The sequence below is a fragment of the Chroicocephalus ridibundus genome, chromosome 5 (assembly GCF_963924245.1).
Source record: "Chroicocephalus ridibundus chromosome 5, bChrRid1.1, whole genome shotgun sequence".
Taxonomy (NCBI): Eukaryota; Metazoa; Chordata; class Aves; order Charadriiformes; family Laridae; genus Chroicocephalus; species Chroicocephalus ridibundus.
In genome coordinates, this window is record NC_086288.1 from 68,038,811 (window position 1) to 68,061,812 (window position 23,002).

The 23,002-nt window shown below is 40.6% G+C and overlaps 1 protein-coding gene across 17 annotated transcripts in view; it reads right to left on the reverse strand.

Annotated features, from left to right (window-relative positions):
* APBB2 (amyloid beta precursor protein binding family B member 2) overlaps positions 1–23,002 on the reverse strand; it is a 190,858-nt gene that overhangs the window by 113,529 nt on the left and 54,327 nt on the right. For all 17 annotated transcript variants that reach the window (XM_063336967.1, XM_063336968.1, XM_063336966.1 and 14 more), the window contains 2 exons: positions 18,995–19,069; positions 4,931–5,040 (listed from right to left, as the gene is read on the reverse strand). In XM_063336967.1, the coding sequence (XP_063193037.1) occupies positions 4,931–4,976 (46 nt within the window). In that variant the 5' untranslated portion in view covers positions 4,977–5,040; positions 18,995–19,069. The remainder of the gene's footprint in view (positions 1–4,930; positions 5,041–18,994; positions 19,070–23,002) is intronic.

The following is a 23,002-nucleotide window of genomic DNA, read 5'->3' on the forward strand; positions in this document are numbered from 1 at the left end:
TACTCCTTTTTCTTATCTACAAGCTCATAGATCTTCACAAGGCACTTTAACACCAAAGGAACTCGGTTTCCTTTCAAAGGGCACAAACTTAACGCAAATCCAGTACCATGGCAGTTCTCCATGAACATCCACAACCTCAAGCTCAGTCACCAGGAAACCCTCAGCTTCAGAGCACTCTTCCTTTGGTTTCACCATGAAGAAGAAATGGACCTGTCAGGGTTCTGTGATAGGGGTACTCTTTAACTATGCTAATAAAACCAGACACGACAGTGTGTATTCAGAGCAATACACGGTTCTTAAAGGAAACTTTTTATCTGCAGGCTCCAAATCATCTCCTATCTGTGGAAACCAGCATGAGTTTTGGTGCTTCACCAGGATCACCCAAGAGGCCTTGATGAAGTTGCTGTGCAAGTCTCCACACAACTTCCTAGGAAAGGTAGAAAACTAAACAAGAGAGGCTTTAACAGGGAGAGTAATGTATGTGTCATTGGGTGCTTTTACAATTCTCACTCCACAAATCATCTGTATTCCCACCTTTTCCTCAGCTAAGGAATGATTACGTGGAGTTTTTAAGAAACTTTACGTGAAACTGTCCTCCCTAAGCACAACCTGAGCAGCGCTAAAGCTTGAGCCTCATTTACACTAAGACATCTTTCTCTGGAAAGAAAAGGTCAGGAGATACCAGGCAGGATTTTGCGGATACAGAATTTTACTGGGACACTTCTACCAAGAGTTCCACAGTGGATACACTCCTCCTTGGGGTCAGTGTGCCTCTTTGGGTGAGTTTTTTGTTACTCTGGAAGCGGCTCCAAGCCAAGCCTACAGAACCACTCCACGGTATGCTTTCACAACAACTCATCTTGGGCTAATGATAGCAATGGAATTACTGGCACTGGCTGCAAGACCGGAAATTTGGGGTTTTTTTCAGGGGTTTGTTATTTATAATATCACCATTCCCACATTTGTTTTTGCAATGAAGCTAAGACTTTCCAGCAGTCTTACTAAGCAACAACCCCCTTGCAAGACCAGCAGCGGGGGACTGCCCCAATGCAAAGAAGGTTGCAGCTGGGCACTCCTTGAGAAGCTGGAGAGAGACAGGCAGAGCAGGAATTCGAGTGTTCCTGCAAGGAAATCAAACCCCAAGTTCATAAAATCAACCCTATTCTCTCTGCCCTCAAGTATATCGAATAATTTATCAGAGCAGCTCTAGCATGGGAAATAATCAGGAATAACCAAGACCCAAACCTCTCCCCTCCACAGTCCAGGGGAGTGCCTTCCCGCGAGGGATATTTCCTCTCGTCCTTATCCTTGATTTATGAACGTTTCATCAAAACGGTATTTCCGCAAAAAGGTTTGCTTGGGGAAAAAAGAAAAAAAAAAAAATCGCCCTCCATCAGAAGTTTCTGAAATAAAACTCCAGTCAGCTCTAATAATTATATTGGCAGAATTATATCAATAAAGCATTCCATATGGACCATATCTGAGTTGTTTTTAAATAAGAGAGGCCTAATAGTGCAAAAAAACCCAAAAGTCCACCTCTGCCTCTCACAAATCAAGAGGATGACTTAAGGGTGGGAGACGTGGTCCTGTCTTCCATGGGCAACGAGGGCTGGTCATGGAGCTCCAGGCGCCAGTGGGTCTCTTCCTCCCAGTGAATGGTGACGTGCCACCACAGGACTGCACCTCCGCCCCGGCACACTCCAAAGGTCAACGAGCGACGAAAACTACCACCCACTAAGTCCCACATTTCCTCACTTCTGATGCCCTCTGAAAAAAGAGTGCACTTTTTTCTATTTGTTGTTGTTTTTTTTTTTAAAAAAAAGCACTCTTACAAAACTGCATTTTTTTATTATTATTGTTTAAACTTCCTGAGAATTTCATGCCAGCAGAATGCCACTGGAACCAATTCCATTTTCGCCAAAACACTTTGCTCAGATTTCAGTATTATGCAAAACACTGCAACTAACTAAAATAAAGGTGGTATTATGCAGGGATGGGATATGCATGGACACCCATTAAAAAGTTTTTTTCCCCAACATACAAAAGCCTTTTACTCTGTGCCCAGAACAAAAATTATTTTAGTGTGAAAGAAAATTTGAGGCTACATAAACAACACAAACAATATCATGTTTTCAGGATAGCCGCTGCAGCTAATGGAGAAAATTGGGATTTATGAGCAAATATTAGAAAAATATAAACAAAGCTCAGGGGAAATTCAGGAAAGAAGTCTGTTTACAAAAACTTGCTTCTCAGTAGCTGGAGACTGCACATCCTTAGTCCTTATTTTTCACAAGAAAAGCACAGAAAAGAAAAAATAAAACCCAACGAAACAGCACACAAGGGAGCGTTAAGTCAGGACAAGCAGTGCTAGACTGAGACAGGGATACACCCAAGACTGCTTTGGTTATTGTCAGCAATCAAGGGAGATCATTGCTCTTTAATTACACTTTTTAAAAGTCTAAACTAGCATGAACCTGTAAATTCACAGCTTTCAATTTTACATTTTAAACATCTTGCTGTTTCTTCTATCTTCAGCGCCTGTATTTCAAATAGATTTCCTAGCACTGGGCTTCAAACAGGCTGCTTTCTATTTAAACTGTTATGTGTTACCTTGAATATAAAACATTTTCCTATTCTCCTAAGACCGCACCCTATTATATTCATTAAATTTATTCAATCATTCAACAAAACACTCAATGTCATAAACGGATCAAATACTATCTCACCACCAAAGAAGCAATACAACTGCCATACTCCACACAGACCTAATTCTTCCCTTCGTAAACTTCATTTAGGTATATACGTATGTTCAGACAGAAGATAAAAAGCCAGGGACTGAGGCTTAACGCTGCACCAAGTCCTTAATGGTACAACATTAAGGTTGCAACCACTGTGAATGTGAAATACAATAGCTGAGAAATTACTCGTTATTTATGCAAAGGAAACAAAAGCAAAATGATGTATTTCACCAGGACTTTCTATGAGATCTAATCTGCTATCAGAGATCGCATTATGATCCGCATTTCCCAAAGACTGGGCAATTTCAATGCCACTATTGTTGAATGCCCAACGCACTTATTATGTTAGGCACCGGGAAGTTGCACAAATCACGCAGTAACAAAACCAAAAAATAAAGCAAGTTTCCTGGCTTAGAAACCCTGACAGGTTAAAGAAAGAGAAAACTTGGCTTAACAACAGCATATAGCAGTCTTGAAGTAGATATTTTGATATCTCTGTCCTTAGAGGGAGCTCTGGCGCCAAGTGATTCTGACGCAAGTTTTGGCCCTGGCAGATGATGGGAATTTCAGCGCTTCCCCAAGTCAACAATTCCACTTCTTCACTGTCTGCAACAGTGACGACAGGAACAGACAGACAACAGGAAAACATCCTAGGCTCTTCTGGTAAGAATTTAATGCCCATTACTTTCTCTCTCTAAGTAGAAATGGAAAAAGCTTGACTACCTCTACACTAGACCACTTTAAAGCTCTGAGCTTTAAGCCTAGGCGTGAGCTTTGGACATCATGCCCTGCAGTGCATCAAGAGGACACGTTTGAAGGCTAATGTCTAGATTTAATGTCAAGTGATTCAAATTCAAGCAGATCAGTCCAATTCTGTACTCCAGCACTTGACCACCAGACACCTGTCAAAACTGTAACAACCATTTATTTCCTCCATTCTAGTATAGACAATATCTCCGACATTAATACCCAAGACAAACTCTTTGGAAAAGTAGTAACTAAATTGGCTATAATGCATCGTTTTAACACACATCTTCATGACACCTATAACTAGTCCACAGCAGAGAGTAAACATGCTTTACTGCTTCCTAGGATTTAGCCTTGGGGCTAAGGAAAACCCCACAAAGTTCTGAATACAGGACCTCACCATGCAGTTCCTCATATCTGATGGCAAAGCCACCCTAGGAAGTCCCTGTCCTGCCAAAGCTGTACGTTCTTCACTGCAGTTTACTACTTCCATCAGCCAACACAAGTATGTGTGGAGCTGCATGCCTGAAGTGATGGAGGCTTTTGAAGAAGTCTTTAAAGGAACAGAAAGACTAGTACAGAAGTGAGAGCTTCTTAAGCTAGCTTTGATGCCAAGAAAAGCCACATGGGACCATGTTCTTCTGCTACAGCAGAAAGAAGAGCAAATATAAAAGTTAACCTATCAAGGCTTCACCTCAGCAGCCTGAGGGATCAACAAAAAGGGGAGCAGGATCAGCAACAGCCTTCTGGAGTCCAGGTGCGACCCCCCCAGCTCTCCAGGAAGGTCACATCAGCTCTGCACTGTGGGACCACTGCGGCGCAGTGGCTGCCATCTGCACCAGCATGGGAGGCATCTGCTTACTCAATGGAAGGTGCAGGTCATAAATTTTGGGAGTTGCCTTTGCACTTTTAGGGAAGACAACCTTCAGTAAGAGATAATGTAATGTATCCAGTAGGATACAATTCAGAGGAAAAAACGATGTGAATAATATTGAACTCAAGCATATAAATAATCTGAACTGGAGCTGTTCGTTGCAGTTGTGAGTAATTAAAGCTATAGTGTACAGTGACATTTTGGGATAACCTCAAATAGTTTGCTAATTTGAAGGTATCTGGCACTAAAAACATGGGATGGGCGTGAAGAGGAATAGCAACTAAACTTTTGAACCCTATAATAAATGAAGTTGGAGACCTTGAACACAAAACACAGCACACTGCAGTAGACTTGGTCAAGTCACACCACTAGCTGCTTTTTAGAGTTCTAGAAAACACCTTTACGATTTAAACATAAATCAATATACTTACCATTTGGGTACACACACAGGAGAGCTGGCATCGATTAGAATATATCATCATGCTTTATAAATACTATTTCAAAATTTATAAACTTAGCAGCCTTCAAAAGTAATAAAGCGACAAATAAATTAGACCAATTGCGTACATACATGAGCTGCTTGGCCGATAGTGAGCCCCCGGGTACCGCCTGCCCATAGTGCCAGTCAGCACATTACCGCACGCTGTCAGCTGCTTTCAAAGTACGGATCGAAATGCTTAACTGAGGGAAAAGAAAAAAAAAAAAAAAGCGAAGATTTAGTACAACAGCTGTATCTTTTTCATTAAAATGCTAATGACCCCTACAAATTTCAGGATAACTACAACTATAAATTATTCATAGTCATGTTGTCAGAGGAGACGAACTGTTGTGCTATACGTGCAAGCACAAATTTATTATTAGTGGTTGGCCTCCATTAATAAGCTCACATAAATTTTAAGGCATAAAGAAGTCTCAGGTCATACAGTAGCTTCTTTTGGCCCATGATACAGACAGAACAACAAACACTGAAGAAAGAGTTTGCTTTTGGCTTTAAAATACAGTTAGCCAGCAGGTGAGATTTAATAACATTGTCATCTTACATTTTGTGAAGCAATCATTAAGCAACAAGTTTATGAACAGTTTGCTGTAGAAGCTAAACTTATCCGTGCTACAGAACATTGATCATTTTGAATCTGTCCCTAAAAACCAAAGTGTCTTTACAGGAATGCAGGCTATTTACTATACTAGTATATCAGTTTTCTTGAAGTATCAAAAACTCAAGCAAACAAGAGAAGCATGGCCCACCTTACAGTCAGTCTGGAGTAACAAATCACAAATCCAAAATCTTAACTGAAATGCTACTGAATCTGTCGGATAACTAGCATAAAATCTTTTATTCTAAAAACAAGTGCCATCGTTTCTTTCTTTGGCATAAGATTTTGTACTAAAATACAGCTTTCAGCTGATTTTCAGCTTTATCTTTTTTATCTTTATCTTGTCCCAGATGTCTTCCAATACACACTGCATGTCAACCATGCAATTTATAAAGATACATTTCCTTTTATTTCATTCTCTCCCTTGCTGGAAGGGACAAAAAAGCAACAAATCCTGAGGAGTGTTTTTCCTAATTCATTAAGGATTTTTATCGTCTCAGCTACAAGCAAAAGCTCGTTCCATCCAGGAAATAGAGAGAAATATCAAGACATCGATGAAATAGCACTGCACCAAAACTGGGAGATTTCCACAAATCTTCAGATAAGTCAGTTCTCTGATTGAGTAGAACATCAGCTTACTCCTGAATTAGATAAGTCTTTTATATATATCGACATCCATGCAATTCTCTGGTGAGCTGGTTTGTGAGCCAACACAGATGAAAACTCAAAACTCCACATAAAGATTATTTTCAGCTGGATAAGGCTCCTGAGCCGTCTCACGGTGATTGCACTAGTATTGGCAGCTAGTGAGGGCAAGTGGAAAGAACAGGACCATGGCAGCCTGTGCTTAAAATGACTTAAAATGCAATCACATAACATTGCTACAGCCTCTGTGGGTTACTTCTGAAATACAGACGCCTACATGGCTGCATATCTGACAGTGCAAAAAACAGGTAAAGATCTCCATTATTTCCCAAATCAGTGCTGACAAAGCGTGTCCTGTTCAACTCTCCTCAATGGAGAAAGTTCAGTGAATCAATGAGACGGCATTCTCTTGCAACAAAAAGGAAAATTCTGGCTGTTAAGATGAAAAACAAGTAGTAAGCAGTAAAATTAACATTCAATCAAAACCCCTGTATTTCTTTTACAAAGCAATATGGGACAACAACTTGCTATGGGCCAAACAGACCTTAACAAAATTACTAAGAGGAAACAAAAATTTTAACCAGATGACAGTATTTACAATTCTTTTCCATAGCTTGTGAAAGAATTTGATCAGTATCTATGGAGCAGCAAGATTATTCATTTTTCATAAACGCATTCTTGTCTTTCTAGAAGGTGTACACTTTTCTAAAGCAATAACACTCACTAAATTATATCAAATGTTTACACTTGAGACAGACTATTCCGTCCCTACCTAGCAGCACAGCATTGGAGGGAGACTTTGCGCCGTACCATAATAAAAAAACCTAACAGATACAAATTTAAAATTCCAAACCCCACAGTTGTGTTCTCAAACAGTTGAATTAAACTACAGTACAATTTTCCTAAAGAAGCCTGCCCATTGTGGGAATAAACCACTATTAGGAGAGGCCAGATGGGGACTCAAAGGTATGACCATTTTACATATCACATTTTGAAACCCCAGAAATCTCAGTGTAAAAGACAACATAAAGATATATTCTCATTATAGTAAAAGTTTCATCAGTTACTGTGTAAAATGGCAACTGCAAAGATTTACAACCTGCATTAAAGCCAACTATCAAAAGTCAATTTAGAAGCAAGTGAAGTTAAAGTGCCCGGCAAAACAACAGTGATACTGGATTGTACGCACCAGCAGGGACATACCCAGATCAAGACAAATGAGGATGCTGCTTAGGTTTGTTTTTTTTCAAGAACCATTTTTGAATTGTGACCAGAATAGCCAAAGCAACTTGCCTCTTAAACACATTCACTCACCCTGGTGAATCTCAGAGAGACTCTTGAGCTTCAGCAAGCTCAGGGAACACCCACGGAAATGTAAGTGACATTGTTGGTATCTAAATGCCATTGCTAAAGCATCTGAAACTAGCGCTTATTTTCCATATACACCCATGAGAATAGTAAACAAGGCAGAAGGAGGTCTCAAATATTCCTTTCAAAAGGCCCAAGTATAATGTATGTACAGGTTTGGGTTTTCATTTGTTTTTAGATGTACAGAACTTAGATGTCCACAACCACACATAAATCTGAATTAAACCTGAATGTACCTAATGTGTCAGATCAGGTCTTTTAGTATTAGTTTTTAACCTTCTCAACTCACATTTATTTTGTAACAAATGTGGTTTGTAAGATTATTATTATTGATTATTATTCTACTGCAAAATGGCTTTAAAATGTTTTATAGTGATTTTTACATCGTTATAGTTAAATTAAAAGCTATATATACACAAACAAACATGTAGCCTTATGGTTTCTCTTCAATAAATGTTTTGATTTGGCTCTGCCTGAAGATTTATTTTTTTGTCTTTTCTTGCTGACCTTCCCTATTTGTTTCAGGTGGCCGGTCCCATGCTGCAAGCAATTACAGGCAACCATGGAAAGAAAACCTGAGCACTGTCACTGCATACCTGCCCCCCAGGGGAGCACTGGAAAGCACGATCCACTTCACCTCATGCCAAGTCCTTTCTAGGAGCTATAGTGTCAGAGCTAGCAGCTACTCATCATCACACATAATGAGGGCATAAATCATCTTGCAGAGAGGCCTGCCTTGACTTTCAGCTGAGGCTGTCATCTTCCTAAGCCATTTTCTTTACAGAGCTTCTTTTGTTGGGGCTCTTCTACATTTCTTCGTTTTTATAACTGCTACATAAGAGTTTCATTTTACTTGGATTAATGTTCTGACACTATTGAAAAAAAAACCTAAAATCAGGTGCTTTTTTCTTTTTTTTTTTTTTTTTTTTTTTTTAAATGAGAGCGTCAAACCAAAAGTCCATACGGCATACACATAAGATCATATTTGCTTGAACTAATTCCATTATCTTTTGTATGAGGACGAACAACTCATAGTCCAGCCTCCGTACTTTTAATCAACATTAAACCTTTTTTGGGTTTCACCCAAATTTATTTGTTCATGCATGCTGCTGCTTATGAGGGCATTAAATGGCCATCTGACTCCTTGACCTCCCTTGGTTCTCTACAAGCAACTTTTTGCTATAAATACGTCTGTGTTCAAATATAGTTATAAATACATTCATGCTGGCTGCTATAACCTCATACAATAAGATTGCCAGCAGACCTATGCTCACATGCCCAAGAAAAAGGATACGAAAAAGAGAGATGACTGCAAACTATCCACAGAAGTCATTCAAGTGTGACTGACTACGTCATTCATCGCTTGCAAGGAACAGCTACACATAGCGGGGAAAGAAGAAAGCTTATTGCATTTGGTTTCTCAAGGGACACCTACTCAAGAAATTACATTCCAGGACTCTATGGGTGAAATTCTGACAAACAACACAATCCCACCTTTAAAGTCTTGCTTTGAATACCAGGAAATAGCCCTGCTGGGGAATGGGTAAGAGGAATGCCTTGCATTGTTTTAAAAACACACAGGAGCCACGGGACCTACACAATATAGGCCCACTATAGCAAAGGGTTCAGGCACTGAAAGCAGCTGATTTAAAAAAAGAACTCAAAAAAAAATAATCAGGCTATAAAGCTAGTAGATGGCTCATTTTGAGATAAGAAAGTATATTTGTATATACACATAAATTTTGTATATGTATGTACTTATTTGCATATACAATGCAAATATTCTTCCCCTAGTCAACGGCTTCTCCCTTTGCCTGCATTCAGAGCAGCCACTCAGAGCATCACCTGGAGGACAACACTAGGGAAACACAATTTAAACAAGCAAGCACAGTGCACAGCCAAGCCATTAGGAAATTGTGCCGCCGAGTTCTGGAGGCACGTACAAAGACAGCACATTCATTTTCTGTGCTGGGAACAGCTATCAGATGCAGATCTGCCAGACCAAACTGCCCACTTCCTACATTACTGGAGAAAGCATAATGCTGTCTACTAGCCAAATACCTTCTGTCACTGCAAATGTGACCTTTTTTGAGGTCATTAATGATTCATAACCATTATTCTTTATCTAATAACTACCACCTTTTTTTAAAAAGGGTATTGTCATTTCAGGGATTTGTTTGTTTGGGTTTTTTTGTTTTGTTTTTAAAGTCTTCTGTTACCCAAGAGACCTATCTGCCTTTCCAGCTTTGTCTGGGAGCGCTCACATCCAGAGGTCACGCTCTCCCACCACCTGCCTTTGCCGAGAGGCAGGAAGCCGCCCTGCTTACCGAAGGACTCGCTCCGCGTCATCCCCCTTCGCTGGCACAGGATAAAAGCCTTCCAGGAGCCGGAAAGACAACCATAACGCCATGGGCAAGGGGATGTCCTGCCTGCGCTCCAGCCCTGACGCACTTGCCATGAGTTTACCACGCTTGAACCTGTCTGGGATGCAGCGTGAACCAGACACCAGACATACTCACAGACCTGGAAAGTTCTGTCCTGCCCAAAAAACCTGGCGATTCCAACGTTTCTCCTTCTAACAAATTCACACTACTCAAATTCTGGTTTCTTGTAATCATTCTCGATTGCAATTCTCTGTCCTGTATACTTTTCGCTTGCCTTTGTGCTTCTAACTTCCCCTCTAGCAAGTTGCTATTTGGATGCTTTTCCTCTTATCCATTTTTGAGAATTCCTTCATCATGGCTTTTCTTATTCTTGGTCGTCTTCTCCAGGTACTGTTTTGCCTGCCCGTTTAGTTGAGGTTCCCATACGCTATGTGGGGATGGATGGTACAATTTCCCACTCTATTCTGGGGGATATCATCAGTGTTAGTCACTTGGACAAAATTCCTATGATGTCCCTAATTCATGTTTTGTCATAGAGGCCCTAACTCATCAAAACCGTGTTTTTCTCAAATTTAGCGTTTCAGTACTTCTGCACCCAGATCGCATAGAGCAAGCTGAATTCAAATCACTCATGGGCCCCTACCACTAATCCCCTGCACAGATGATATATACTTTCTCAGTAAAACACACCTGCTTTTTTCATGTATTTATTCTATATTAAGTTATCTTAATGCAGATTTTATTCAACCAAACAGTAAAAGAAAGCATCAGGACATTTTATGTGCAATTATACAGTCCATATATATTAACACAAAGAAAAACACTGTCTATAATATTGACATTTGTTTATAAATCAAGATAGCTTCACTCACTCCAGGGCAGCTAGCTGAACTGATATCAGCTAACAATCTCAATTTTACTTTTGTGGGGGATTTGTTAAGTTAGAAGTAAAGTTGCACATGAAAAAAAAAAAAAGAAAAAGAAGAAAAAGTTCAAGTTTAAGGCTGAAAAGACCATTGCGGCCATGCTTTGAGCCTCTGGGGCTGCAGCGAGGCCGGGCTGCGTGCCAGAAGGAAGCCTGGCAAGCCACAGAGCTGGGCTGGAGCGTAAAGGCATTGCACGATCAAAGCAATCATCGCCAGGTAATGCGGATCTTCCCATAAAGCCTAAAACAAGAGGGCAATGTTTAGGGTGGCAGTGATGCATACTGAATTTTGTTTACAGCGAGACCAGTGAAAAGCATTTTTCAAAGCTGACTGTCAGGTAACAGCAGTAATTCGGAATGAGAAGGTGCTTATTTCTTCCAAAGTTAGAGATGCCCCTGTGCTTTTGTTTTCTGTGGAAAGCTTTTCAAGCACAGCTAGGTTTTCTGTTACAGCATTTTGTCACTACCCTCCACTTTTCCCCGCCTGGTATCTTGTAGGAATGAACACAACGTTGCTGCTGTCCTTCCAAGAATGGATGCAAAGCTTTGACGCTGAGACAAAACAGAAACCAAAACTCCAGAAAAATGTCATAATTTCTATGTTTGCCAGCTCTCAATTAACCAACAGGATGAGCTACAGCTTTCTGTCTCCAAACTGGTGTATCTGCTAAACCAAAAACATTCATCAACTGTTCAGACAGAAAAACAAAAACAAAACCACCACCACCTTCATCTTGCTGGTATCCTCCGTTAAACACTGAAATGAAATAAAGAGAATGGCCTCATTTAATTACTTAAGACAAAAATTCCCAGTTTACCCATCTTGCCCATTTGCATCTAAGTGATCTTATCTGCAGTGCCTGTGTTTTACCCTTCCACAGGAGCAGGGAGCACAGCAGAACCCACCTACTGCCAGAAGAACAGGATTTCAAGCCAAGGCTGGTTCTAACTCCCACGGTTACTAGAAAGCCCTCGAAAGACAAGCTGAGCTCAGCTGGTTTTCAGGGTGTGTGGACAGAAGAAGAGAACTGTAAAGCAATACCAAAAAAACTGCATTGACATTTCTTTAAACAGTTCCTTCTAGAACAGTTGTTCCACCACCAGCAGATGCCTTCTGTGACTTTCCTTATCACTGTCCCAAGCAGCCTCCACGCTTTCTATCTTGAAAGCAAAATACCACAACAAAATCACAACAATTCTGTTTGTGTCTTATTAGTCATTCCTCCTGTCATCAGGATTTCCTATTTTTATTTAGCTCAAGAGCATTATATCCCCAGTCTGCAATGCAACAGTCACAGCATTTGCTGTTGCTGCTTCTCAGGGACTTGGTGGTAGCAAATGCGGTAACAGACGTAGTGCGGGTTGTATTTTGAAAATTCAAGGTAGAGATTCTTCTAAAAAATTTACCCTATCATTTACAGATATATAAATGTATATAAATATCTATTTATTATATAAGTAGATATATTATATATATGTTTTATATATAAATATATAAAGCTTTATATATATTTGTGTGTGTGCGCATGCGTAACTGTTTCCCAGCCATTGGACAACCAGCTAAAATACACTTTACAATTCACAGTAAAAGAACAACACTGAAGCAAACTGTTACTTTAACAAAATGTTATTGTACCTGTGGCAATGGAAGGCTGTAAGACACTAACACAGGCTTCCTCCGTGCTTGATTTTGATCTCAGACGCAGCACACAAACTTCAGCAGCCCAGACAAGCCCAAGCACCCTCGAGTATTTTTCAGAGACTGTAAAACCAGGAAGGCTTGTAGAACGGACAAGTATCAAAGCTACTGTACACGAGCTTTGATGCACTGAGGGAAGCACAAAATGTTTACCTCAGAGGAGTTAACAAGAGGGAACACAAAGAAAGGTCCAAAATAAATGGTTCAGTGGAAGCAAACTTGGAAAATTTCCTTTTGACAGAGTAAGAGGAGAAAGAAAATACAAATTAACCAAATGAGTGGAAAATATTGGATGATAACAGAAAACTGCAATTAATGTTATCATTAATGATCTTGTCACAAAAAGTCTTAGCAAAATCTTCTGGTGACACATAATTTGGACGCTCTGCTGCAAGGAGAAAGATGGAATCACCAAAAGGAAAATTGGATGTAGAGAAGGAACATAATAGAAACGTAATGAAGTGAAGTAACACAGAGCACAAGGTCATTCATTCAGGGAATCACTAAGAAATTCTGCTGTCAGCATCAGGCCATGATGCAAATGTTCGGAAGCGATGGGAGAAAGAGACCCAGCTACACCAGCAGGGCACTGACCTGCTCTGAGCTTCCAGGAAAGGCAAAAACCTTCCGGGGAAGGCAAAAACGTTCTCTGGTTACAGCCTTTCCTGCTGAGAGCGAGCTGGGAAAACACTGACACCATCGTGCGAGGTAATGCCCAGACCTCATCTGAAACAGCCGGGTAGCATCTGGTCCTTCACACACCAGGGATTAATGGAAAACGCAGGAAATTGGAAGATAATCAAGGTACCAGATTTTTCTCTTGTACAAGGATATTATGGGTTTGGCTTACAGGAAGACGAAGGCTGACAGAAGCAACAAAAAGTTTAAAGTGTAATGTCGGCACAAGAAACCAGTGCGTGTAAAGCAGTCATTGCTAAATTTAGGCTGGAAATTAGAACATACCTAATATCAGAGAAAGGTGTCCAAGAACAGCCTTCCAAAGGGATATAAAATCATCAAACAAAATCATCTTAAAATTTAGGAATTGTGCAATATGATGGGGGTAAGCATCTGAATGGGAGATAGTTTCCTCTGATGTGATTTACTTCTTTTTAATTTAAAAAAAGAGCATTGACAATTTTTTTTGTGGAATTCACTGAGAGGTTAACAAGAATCTAAACAATGACCTCTAGACAAAAATCCAGCAGGTTTATGAAACAGCATCGTTAGTGAATAACAGGAACATCCAGAGTACAAAGGTTTTCTAAAAATAAACAAAACAAAAACGACTAAAAAAAAACCCTACCTAAGATTTGAGGTATCAAGTTTCAAAGGATAAGATGTCTTTCATATAATAAGATTTGGAAGAAACTTTGTGAACAGATTTTTCACTCTGCCTCCTGCACAATTTCTTGGCCTTCTTAACTTCTCTGAAGCAGTCGAAACCAGGAATGACGGAAAGCAGATGAATTATTTCTGAGGCATGATTCAGGATTTTAAATTTCTGCAACTTTTTTTTTTTTTTCCCCTTAAAAAGCCCCTTTTTCTAGGTGCAGTTACCAAGCACATGTCTGAGCATCTCAATTTGCCATAAACTGGACAACAGCTACAGCTCTAGCAACACAAGCAACATTTCTTTTGCTGCTGAACTGAAAGAAGGACTAGAGTCTTGTATTTAGGAAGCAAGCAACTAATCTACATTTTTAACACAAAAACAATTCAGACCTCTGTGGTTTTTTCATTTTGTTTTTTAACCCACAGGGACAATGAAGGAAAAATAAATTGAAAGTCATCAGGAACTCCTATGGACAACAATGCTGTAGTATCCAAATAGAGTACACAAAATAAAGCTCTCCATTGTTTCCAGTTTTGGCAGGTTTTATGGCAGAGCCACAAGATACAGAGAACTCTCGTACAACACCTCTATCAATTAAACTGTTGTTCATCAGCCATACAAAAAACCCCTCAGCATTTTAGTAATTAAAGAAGCGTCGGAAAGAGTAATTTCTGCAGCATCATAGGAAAAGAAAATAAAATAGTACTTTAAGATCAGTTAAGGAAATAAGGAAATAAAAAGCCAGGGTTTTTTTAGTATCTTTTTAGAAGGAAGCTACACAAACTACCTCTATAGCTCTATAACAAAACCTCATGATTAATGTATCGGTGTCGTAGTGAAATACTTCTGAAAAAGATAATGAAGTAGTAATTACACTGAAAATTATATTTCAGTTTCTGCCAAAGTACTTGTTTAGCCTTGCCTTCCCTCAAAAATAATGGCTACAAGAGGCAGCCAAATCGTAAAATGTGAGGTTTATAGTTTTATTTAACCAAAAGAGTATTTGAAACCCGTGTCTAGCATACTGAGATAAAACTTTGGTGAGCCTTTTTGGATGTCGAATGGACATCCTGTGGACGTGATCCACCCTGCATCTGGATCCAGTTTTATACTAGTGTCAGTCACCAAAACCACTTGCATAAACAACAGAAGAGTAGTTATGAGACTGGCTCTCGTTGGGCCTCTTTGATTCTTTCCTCAAAGCTAACGATGACATACATTTAGAATAATATAAGCATATCCCTGGGTACCTCCTTCCCTCTCCATTCACAATCCATCTTGCATTGACAACTGCTGCAATACAGCGTAAATTGTTCCTAAGCTGACATGTCACGTGCCGTGTTTTTCTGCAACAACGCGGTGGAAAGGATCCTCAGCATCCAAAAGGAAAAAAATATTAACTGCGTCACAAGTCAAGATATGGTTCATTATCTGCAGTTATCACGTGAGAGTTCCACCTTTCCTGATGGAAGAACTTATTCTTAGGAAAAAACAATTTTTAAAATAATTAACATCTGTCAGAAAAATTGGAGTAGAGTTTCATGTGGCTGATGCTTCCCAATCCTAACTGAACCATGCATAATCACGTTAAATATTGCAATACTCCACTAAAAAAGCAATTTTATTTAACATTTTCTAAAATACTGCTAATTTCTACCTCATGGTATCATTTTCCACTGTTTGACAAATAAGATGAGTCTGGGGACGATAAACTACCAGCTCAACACAACCAACCAGCTGAGATCCAATTATTTCTTTTCAGGTCTCTCCTCCCCACAACACCCTCCCCCCAAGGCAAGAGCTGTGTCCTTGGTTTTGTAAGGACAATTGCTATCAATATAGCAAGAAATTTATTTCTTTTTGAAAGTATGATATACTAAGGTAGTAAAAAAGGCTGAACCATGTCCTACACTACCCAGTACTACATCTTCTGCTGCTGTTACCCGTGGCAAAAGGTGATGATGAACGATGACAACATTGGGAGCAGAAGCACCAGCTATTCCATTCACCTGCTGCAAGTTGCGAAGTTCCCCCAGGGTTTCCTTCACAGCCTATTACTATTATTAACCAAATCAGGCACCAGAGAATTAGCCTGATTTTGTGAATAACATCTTCCACAAACAAGCAGCTATTCTCCCCAGTCCTATATGATGATAACATAGCAGGAACTTTCTGATAGCCTCTGCTGAGATCCTGCAGCACACTACTGGGGAGCTACCATGGAGGTACTGCAACCACGTTTGCCAAGCAACAAATAATATAGATAATCTCATATGATTTCAGCACCAAAACAGGCTGAATTGAGGTCAATTAGAATGGGATCCATTAAACTAATCTCCTACAGGCTCCCTACAAAATATCATAGAATATTGTCTTTTGGACAACACTTGGACCTGAAGTTCAGGTTCAACCAACTTCGTTGTTTTGTAGTCAACAGTTTTAAATGACTCTTAATAAGGAGATGTTTAACTAAGGAGGGGTCACCAATACAAGTATATCCTGAGGTGGGAGCAACCACGGATTTTCTATTAGTCTATGAAACAAATTGTTGATTCTGAATCAACCCCTAACAGAGGCACACACACTACAGAAGTTACTGTCTCAACAGAAATACTGGAAGAGCTGTGGAAACTGAACTCTCTTGCTATTAGCAGCAGAGATCCCACTGGGGCATGGAGGAAGATACTGATGTGGCTTGAAGGACAACCTGAGCCATTGCTGTGTCCACATGGAGTTTGTTCTTGGCATGGACTTCCACGTTTAAAATGTATTCTGTAGACATGTTAAACATATAAGCGTTAATCCAGTGAAGTCCAGAAAAGAGTTAGTACCTGTGGTCTCAGAGACAATGTGCTGAGCACCAGCCCCACTGTAAGCATGACGCCTATGCCTTTTCTGCAAGGCTTGCCTAAAAGGCTCTGAAAAGCAGTGACAGCTGCTCAGATAGTTGAACCCACACCAACTCCATTACCTTCAAAACCCACTGTTATCACAAAATGAGTAACCTTTCCTTTTAATTTGAAATGCTAGGATCTGACAAGCTGTATCCTCCCTGAGCAGCTAGGGTGAGGAGTTTCAGTTGCCCCAAACAATGACTACAGCACTGCTTCCCTCAGCTTGCCATACAAGCAGTCTGCCATGAGAAGCACACAATGCCAATCAAAGATTAGCAGGGGTGGTCTCACAAAGCTGCCTGTGAGACACGTAGCTAAGGCCAGGCCAATGGCTGCACCACGCCCTGGCAGAGTGCTTCCTGACCATAAAAAGAGAGGCCAGCCAAGTGTCACGCAGCAAGCAATTCCCCTAAAGATGCTCTGATGGGTAGCCCTGTGGGGAACTGGACATGGCTGCAAAGAGGAGCAAGATGAGTTAAGGTGACTAGTCCTATTAAGGTGAATGTCCTCAACCCAATAGCTTCCTCCCCAGGGAAAAGACTGGGAACTTATTAAGGGAAATTATGAAACTCTCTTACTGATACACACAATTATAAGGACCGCAAGAGGACTTATAGGTTCTTCCCGTGAAAGGGAGAGGACCAAGAGGGAAGAAAAAAAGAAAGAAGAAGAGAGACATAAGAGTAACCTAGTATGAGATACAAATCAATAATTTGCATGGCAACCCTATGTTTTAGAAGAATACTGCTCTGTTCCCATGTAAGAATCGAGGCTCTGTCAAGTAGGTATAGAGACTACAGTAAAACAACTTGGAAATAGAAGTTGCATCATTAGCCTGGCCTCCTGTGTATTACAGGCCACTAAGGCTGCTTGATTAACATACACAAAAAGCATGAAGGCCAAGAGTAACCCTGAACCCTTACGTGAGCCCCTCAGAGCCATCAAACTGCGCTGGCTAAAGCATTTGTGTCTCATGCAGCTGCGTACCAACATGAGATTAGCCCTGGCTGCAGTCCCCTCATTCACTCTGTGCAAAGACTGTTTTAATATGAAATACCTTGTCTCACAGGAGCATAGCTTTATCTAAGGGCAAAAAAAAGAAAACCCAAACCCATGAAATCTCAGAAATTCACCAGGATGAGAAGTCAAGTAAATAAGATATTCTTTGGGAAAAGTAAAACGCAGCATGAAAAATCATTTTCTAAATCCATGTCTCAGCCAGGTGCTAGTATTGAGCTCCTCTCTACATTTTAACTAACCAGCTAAAGAGGAAGGTTAGAGGATAAGAGTTTGTGGCTGTGCACCCCACAAGTAAAGCAAGAACTTGAGAGGCATGCATAAGATTTGCTCAGTGGCTACAAGGCTGGCGTACATCTGACAGCTCTGCCACCTCACCTCCAGCAGTTTGGACTGTATAAAATAACACCCTTGTAAGGATCACATCAGAAAAAGCTCACAGGAGTGCTGCTGCATTTCAGAAAGGTGAAACAGCAATCCTGATGGAAAAAGCTTCCTCCCTCCGGCAGCAAAAGGTGGAGTTTCTCCCTGGTGCTCTGCCAGTACAAACCTACAGACGTGCGTAGCCCAAGTCTTCCAGCTAACAGCACTTTCTTTGTGGGCAGACAATGCCAGACCTCTCACATATCTTATTTCTGAAGATGAAAAGCCCCGTGGCTTGCCAGGTACTGGGAAGTATGTCCTCAGCTTGTCAGGTCGCATGAGAAGGAATGGAAAGCCAGAGCGCCAGAGGCTGCTGGAGAACATGCCACCAGATAAGCCCTCCACATAAATGGCCTCAGCTGGTGACACGAAGCATCTGCTACCGTGGGTCTCCATCCCACGCCTAGACCCACACAAAATCATTTGAACACATCGCAGGAGACTGCACTTCTGCTGCACAGTACCTTGAAGTCCAAAACAAGTTTCTGCATTAACAGATGGTATTACTGACATCACAGAGGAACAGCAGTACTATGAAACACCTCTGTTGCGTACAGCCTCTTCTCACATGAGGCAGCAGAGCAAGTTGTAGCATTCTGTTGTACAAATACAGCTAATCTGCAAGGATGGGTAAACCAAGAACTGCTCTTGCTGGAGTACTAGAAGAGCTGGAGCATCTTTGCTAACAAACATCATGATAAACAACATAAATGTTGCCTACAAATACAGGTACCTCTGGTCTCTGTGCTGGGAGAAATGTGATACTTCAGTGTTTGAGACATGGGACAAGAAAAGTGCAGGAAGAAGCGCCCGCCCCAGAGGATGCCCAGGCACGGAGCAGGTTACTTACTCTCCCCAGCGCGTTGGTGGCAAGTCCGTACCAGAGCACCAGCACCCCCTCAGGTCACTGCAGAAATTGGGAAAGCTGCAAAACAAAAACAAGTCACATATTAAGAGTTTTTCTTTATGAAGAGTCAAGGAGGGATTAATTGAAACTACTGAGCTCACAAAGGTGCAGGTTACCAGAAGAAACACACAGGGCCACGCTCTGCAGCAGTGGGTTCCAGCAAGACAGCGGGAGCCTGGGAATCAGACAAGCAGTGCAAATGACTGAGTAACCCAAACAGCCACTTTCAGCTTAAATCCTTAAAAAACATCTGCATTCACAACAATGCATTTGCAGAAGTAGAAGCGGAACAGAGGATCTACATATTACAGTGCAGGGATCTTCCCAAAGCGGGGAGGTGTCGCAAGCTGCTGTCAGACCATGACAGCTTGGGCACGTCAGAGACAGGCTGCAAAGCTCTCTTGCTGCACTGCATTATAGACCTGCAGATTTCCCCATGCACAATGACTATCACACAGAAAGTGAATTCAGATGATTTCTCAAGTCTGAAAGAAGCAGCAAAAAGTCACCACTAAACAGCACATTCCTAACATAATTTAGAAAAAGTAAAAAAGCGGCACCTTTTCAATTACGCTCATGTTCAGAAGACATGAAGTATATAATTTATTTTTGCAAAGTCTTCATGCTGTATCACAGTCAGTCCCCAGCCATTCTGCCCCCAGTAAATGATTGCATTAATGCCATGGATTTTAGTACCGAAAAAATATATTGGGATTGTTGCCATATAATGACAAAAGCGAGGTTATCTCCCCATCAGAAGATAGTCGGTGGCAGCAGATCTGTCAGTCAAACAGTGTTCTAGGATTCGAGGTATTATTCAACTTTGTATTTGTTCTCCCATCTGGAGAAACTAAATATGCAAGACCGAAGATACAAATCTCATTTGCTGTAGAGCTTAAAATTATTTTTTTTTTCTTGTTAAAGCAAAACCCAGGCTAAATCAAGCCAACTTATATTCCATTTTAAAGAGAGATTTATTTTTTCCTGCCCTCGGTCTAACAAAAATCCAAGAACTATAAATCCTAGAAAGTACTGAGACAGAAAAGATCATTTAAGAGAGATAAAAATGTTCTCATTAAAAATCGTTATTTGTCATTTGGAAACTTGAAAAGGGACCTTTTTAAAAACCAGATGAAAAATAATTTCAAGATCTAGAGCTTTTTTTAAGAAATCAAGAAAATACACTAATTTTTATTTTTATAATGAAATTGCACTTCTAAAACACTCTTCAAGGCTGCGGGAAGAAAACAGAAAAATGCTCATTTAACCCATATTCTAACCCAATTTAGCAGGCACATTTGCGGACTTTTGTATCAGATGATAAGATTTCAGTATTCAAGAGAACCAGTAAAGCCAAGAAACTAGTGATTTTCTTCTGTTTGAAATTCACAGGTTTTATATAAACAAAACTTTCTGGGGTAAGTGTTGAGACCCCAACCTTCTCAGCAGACTGAGCATACATGCTAGCTTTTTTCCAAATTATTTTAAGGGGTTTCTTCCTGAGATAAACAAACAGATGCATCCATCTGAGCTGGCATGGGCATTTTTATAATTAACCCTCTTCATCCTATATATGAAACCTAATTTGCTCTAGGCCAAACCTAGTCTAACTGCAACACCAACAGTGGTTAATTCAATAAAAAAATAGGCAACAGCTCAAAAAGCATTTTATGTCTGGAGCAAGACAATTTTTCAATCTGAACTAAAACAGGGTCAGCTGCCGGTTCAGAGATCAGAGGAAAGCCTGAAATACAAAACACAGCTCCTGAAGGCAGGAATGACCAAGCCCTCCAAGAAAACAGCGGATAGGAAATTGCAAAACAAAGTTTCAACATGAGACATCTGACCTCGGATCCAAAGGGATATTAACACTGATGACAAATTCCTGAAACCGTGCTACCGCACACCCAACATTTTATATTTCCCAGTTGAGAATCTCTCCCCGACCCTGACCGTCCTTCCCTTTTTTCCCCGTGTCCTGCTGAACATGTCCACCTCTCCACCCACATTTTAACCATGTTGCCTGCTTTGAAAATTGGCAGACTTGAAAACAACAACTCGGAGATGAAGAGAGGCATTTTATTATTTTTTCCTGTTTATAAATCTTAATATTTCAAAAGAAAAGCTCAGCCAGCCAACAGTGCAGCAAGTTCAGTCTCCCAGACCTATCCAAGCCATAATAACTCATTTAGGAATTTATTAAAAACAGTAAATTGGAAGGCAGATAGCATGCAGGCACTGATACCCTTCTTAGAAAATGAATTACAAATGTTTAACGCCCACAGATGACAAAGTAGGAACATACTGTTACAGTTAATGAAATAAACAACTGGCCGGTTGAGGTAATAGTAGGTGCAAATTTAAGAAATTAAATAGTCCCTATTGTCTTCTTTTACGGAGATGTGGCAACAGCTACATATACGTAAACGGGATTAGATATTCCTGGATACTTGGATTTCCCTGGGACACGGATCTGCAATCCAGTTCTCAGCTACCCTCAGAAACGAGGGATCTCACAGGTGACAGCATGATCTTGGGCACATCACAGAACTTCAGTTCAAAATAATAAAACCGAATAGAAGACACCAGCCAGCAAAGAAGAAATCTGAGAGTTATCACTCCTGTTGAGATGCTAGACCAAAACTTATTCAAAAGAGAGAGACATCTACCTGATAGAGACTCCCCATGGATTTGTAACGTCTAAACTCAGACCAAAGCTACTCCCTTGAGGTTTAACAGGAATTTACTGAGCTAGGAATCACTGCAGATTTCTTCCTCCTGCTCCACTGCAGACTGCGCTTGTGCCTGGTGGCTTCCTGCCAAGAGCTAAGAAGGTCAGCAGGTTTGATTGCTCCCCTTTCCAACCCTCTTACTTTTAGTAGGGAACTTTAAAGTTTAGCTTAAGTATACAGGAGGCAGATTTTCAATTGCCAAACTTAAACTGGTGCCATTCAGTACCAAAACAGGTTTTATACTTCAGTAACTCTCTTTCCTTGACGCACGTTATACAAATGGTGTGTTTCTCAGCAATGGAATTGCGTTTTTGTTGTCACCTTTAACTTAGAAAACAAAACAAAAAAAAAAATACTGCACCAGTGAGGCTCTCAGATGCTTCTGTTGACTTAAACTAAGCTACTCTGATTTAAAACCACTTAATCTAAAAACTGACACGGAAAAATAAAAAGATTCACCAACTCTTCTCCCTTCCCCACCAGCCAGCCACTTCTTGGGCCCCAGAAGAGAGCAGCCAGCCTGGGCTTGGGGGTGGCACGTCTCTTCATGGCGAGCAACAGACAGTCTTCCACTTCTTCACCTTCCAAGCTTGTTTTGTAGGAAAATATACCCAACTAATATACCCAGGAATATAAATTTTAAGGATTACATCGCTCTGGAGCACTCCTCCTGTATTCTTTGTAGTAATGGCTATATATTGCTAACGGCCTGCAAACCTGCCTGTGTTGGGCAGGGTCCAAGGGCACAAAATCAGTAACATGCCAATTGGCAGGGATCCAGACGCTCTGGGAAAAATAACTATAGATTTCCGAAGTTTTAGAACGGAAGCACAGTTAGGAACTTATGCATGAGGCTGAGGATATTACGTATGTACAAGTGAATTGATATCAGTACGAAACTGGTGGCAGTTTTCATACAGCAGTTTTCTCTTGGCACACACAGGTGCGGGCATGCTGCATTTACGTATTCAGACTGGGGACTCTGCCTTAAACATGAATCACAGGATCCCACCTACCCCTCCATTGAAATTTCCACCTCTTCCTCCAGTTTAAAAATAGAAGAAAGTAGTCGTCCAACTTAACATCAATAATTAATAAGTACAGCATGGTCATCTATTTTAGGGACAATGTTTTCTCTTTCCTTCTGGAAAGCACGTTACCAGTTTCTAACTGCAGTCCATCAGTGTCTCCCAGTGAGCCTCGTGCAATGGCTCTGAGA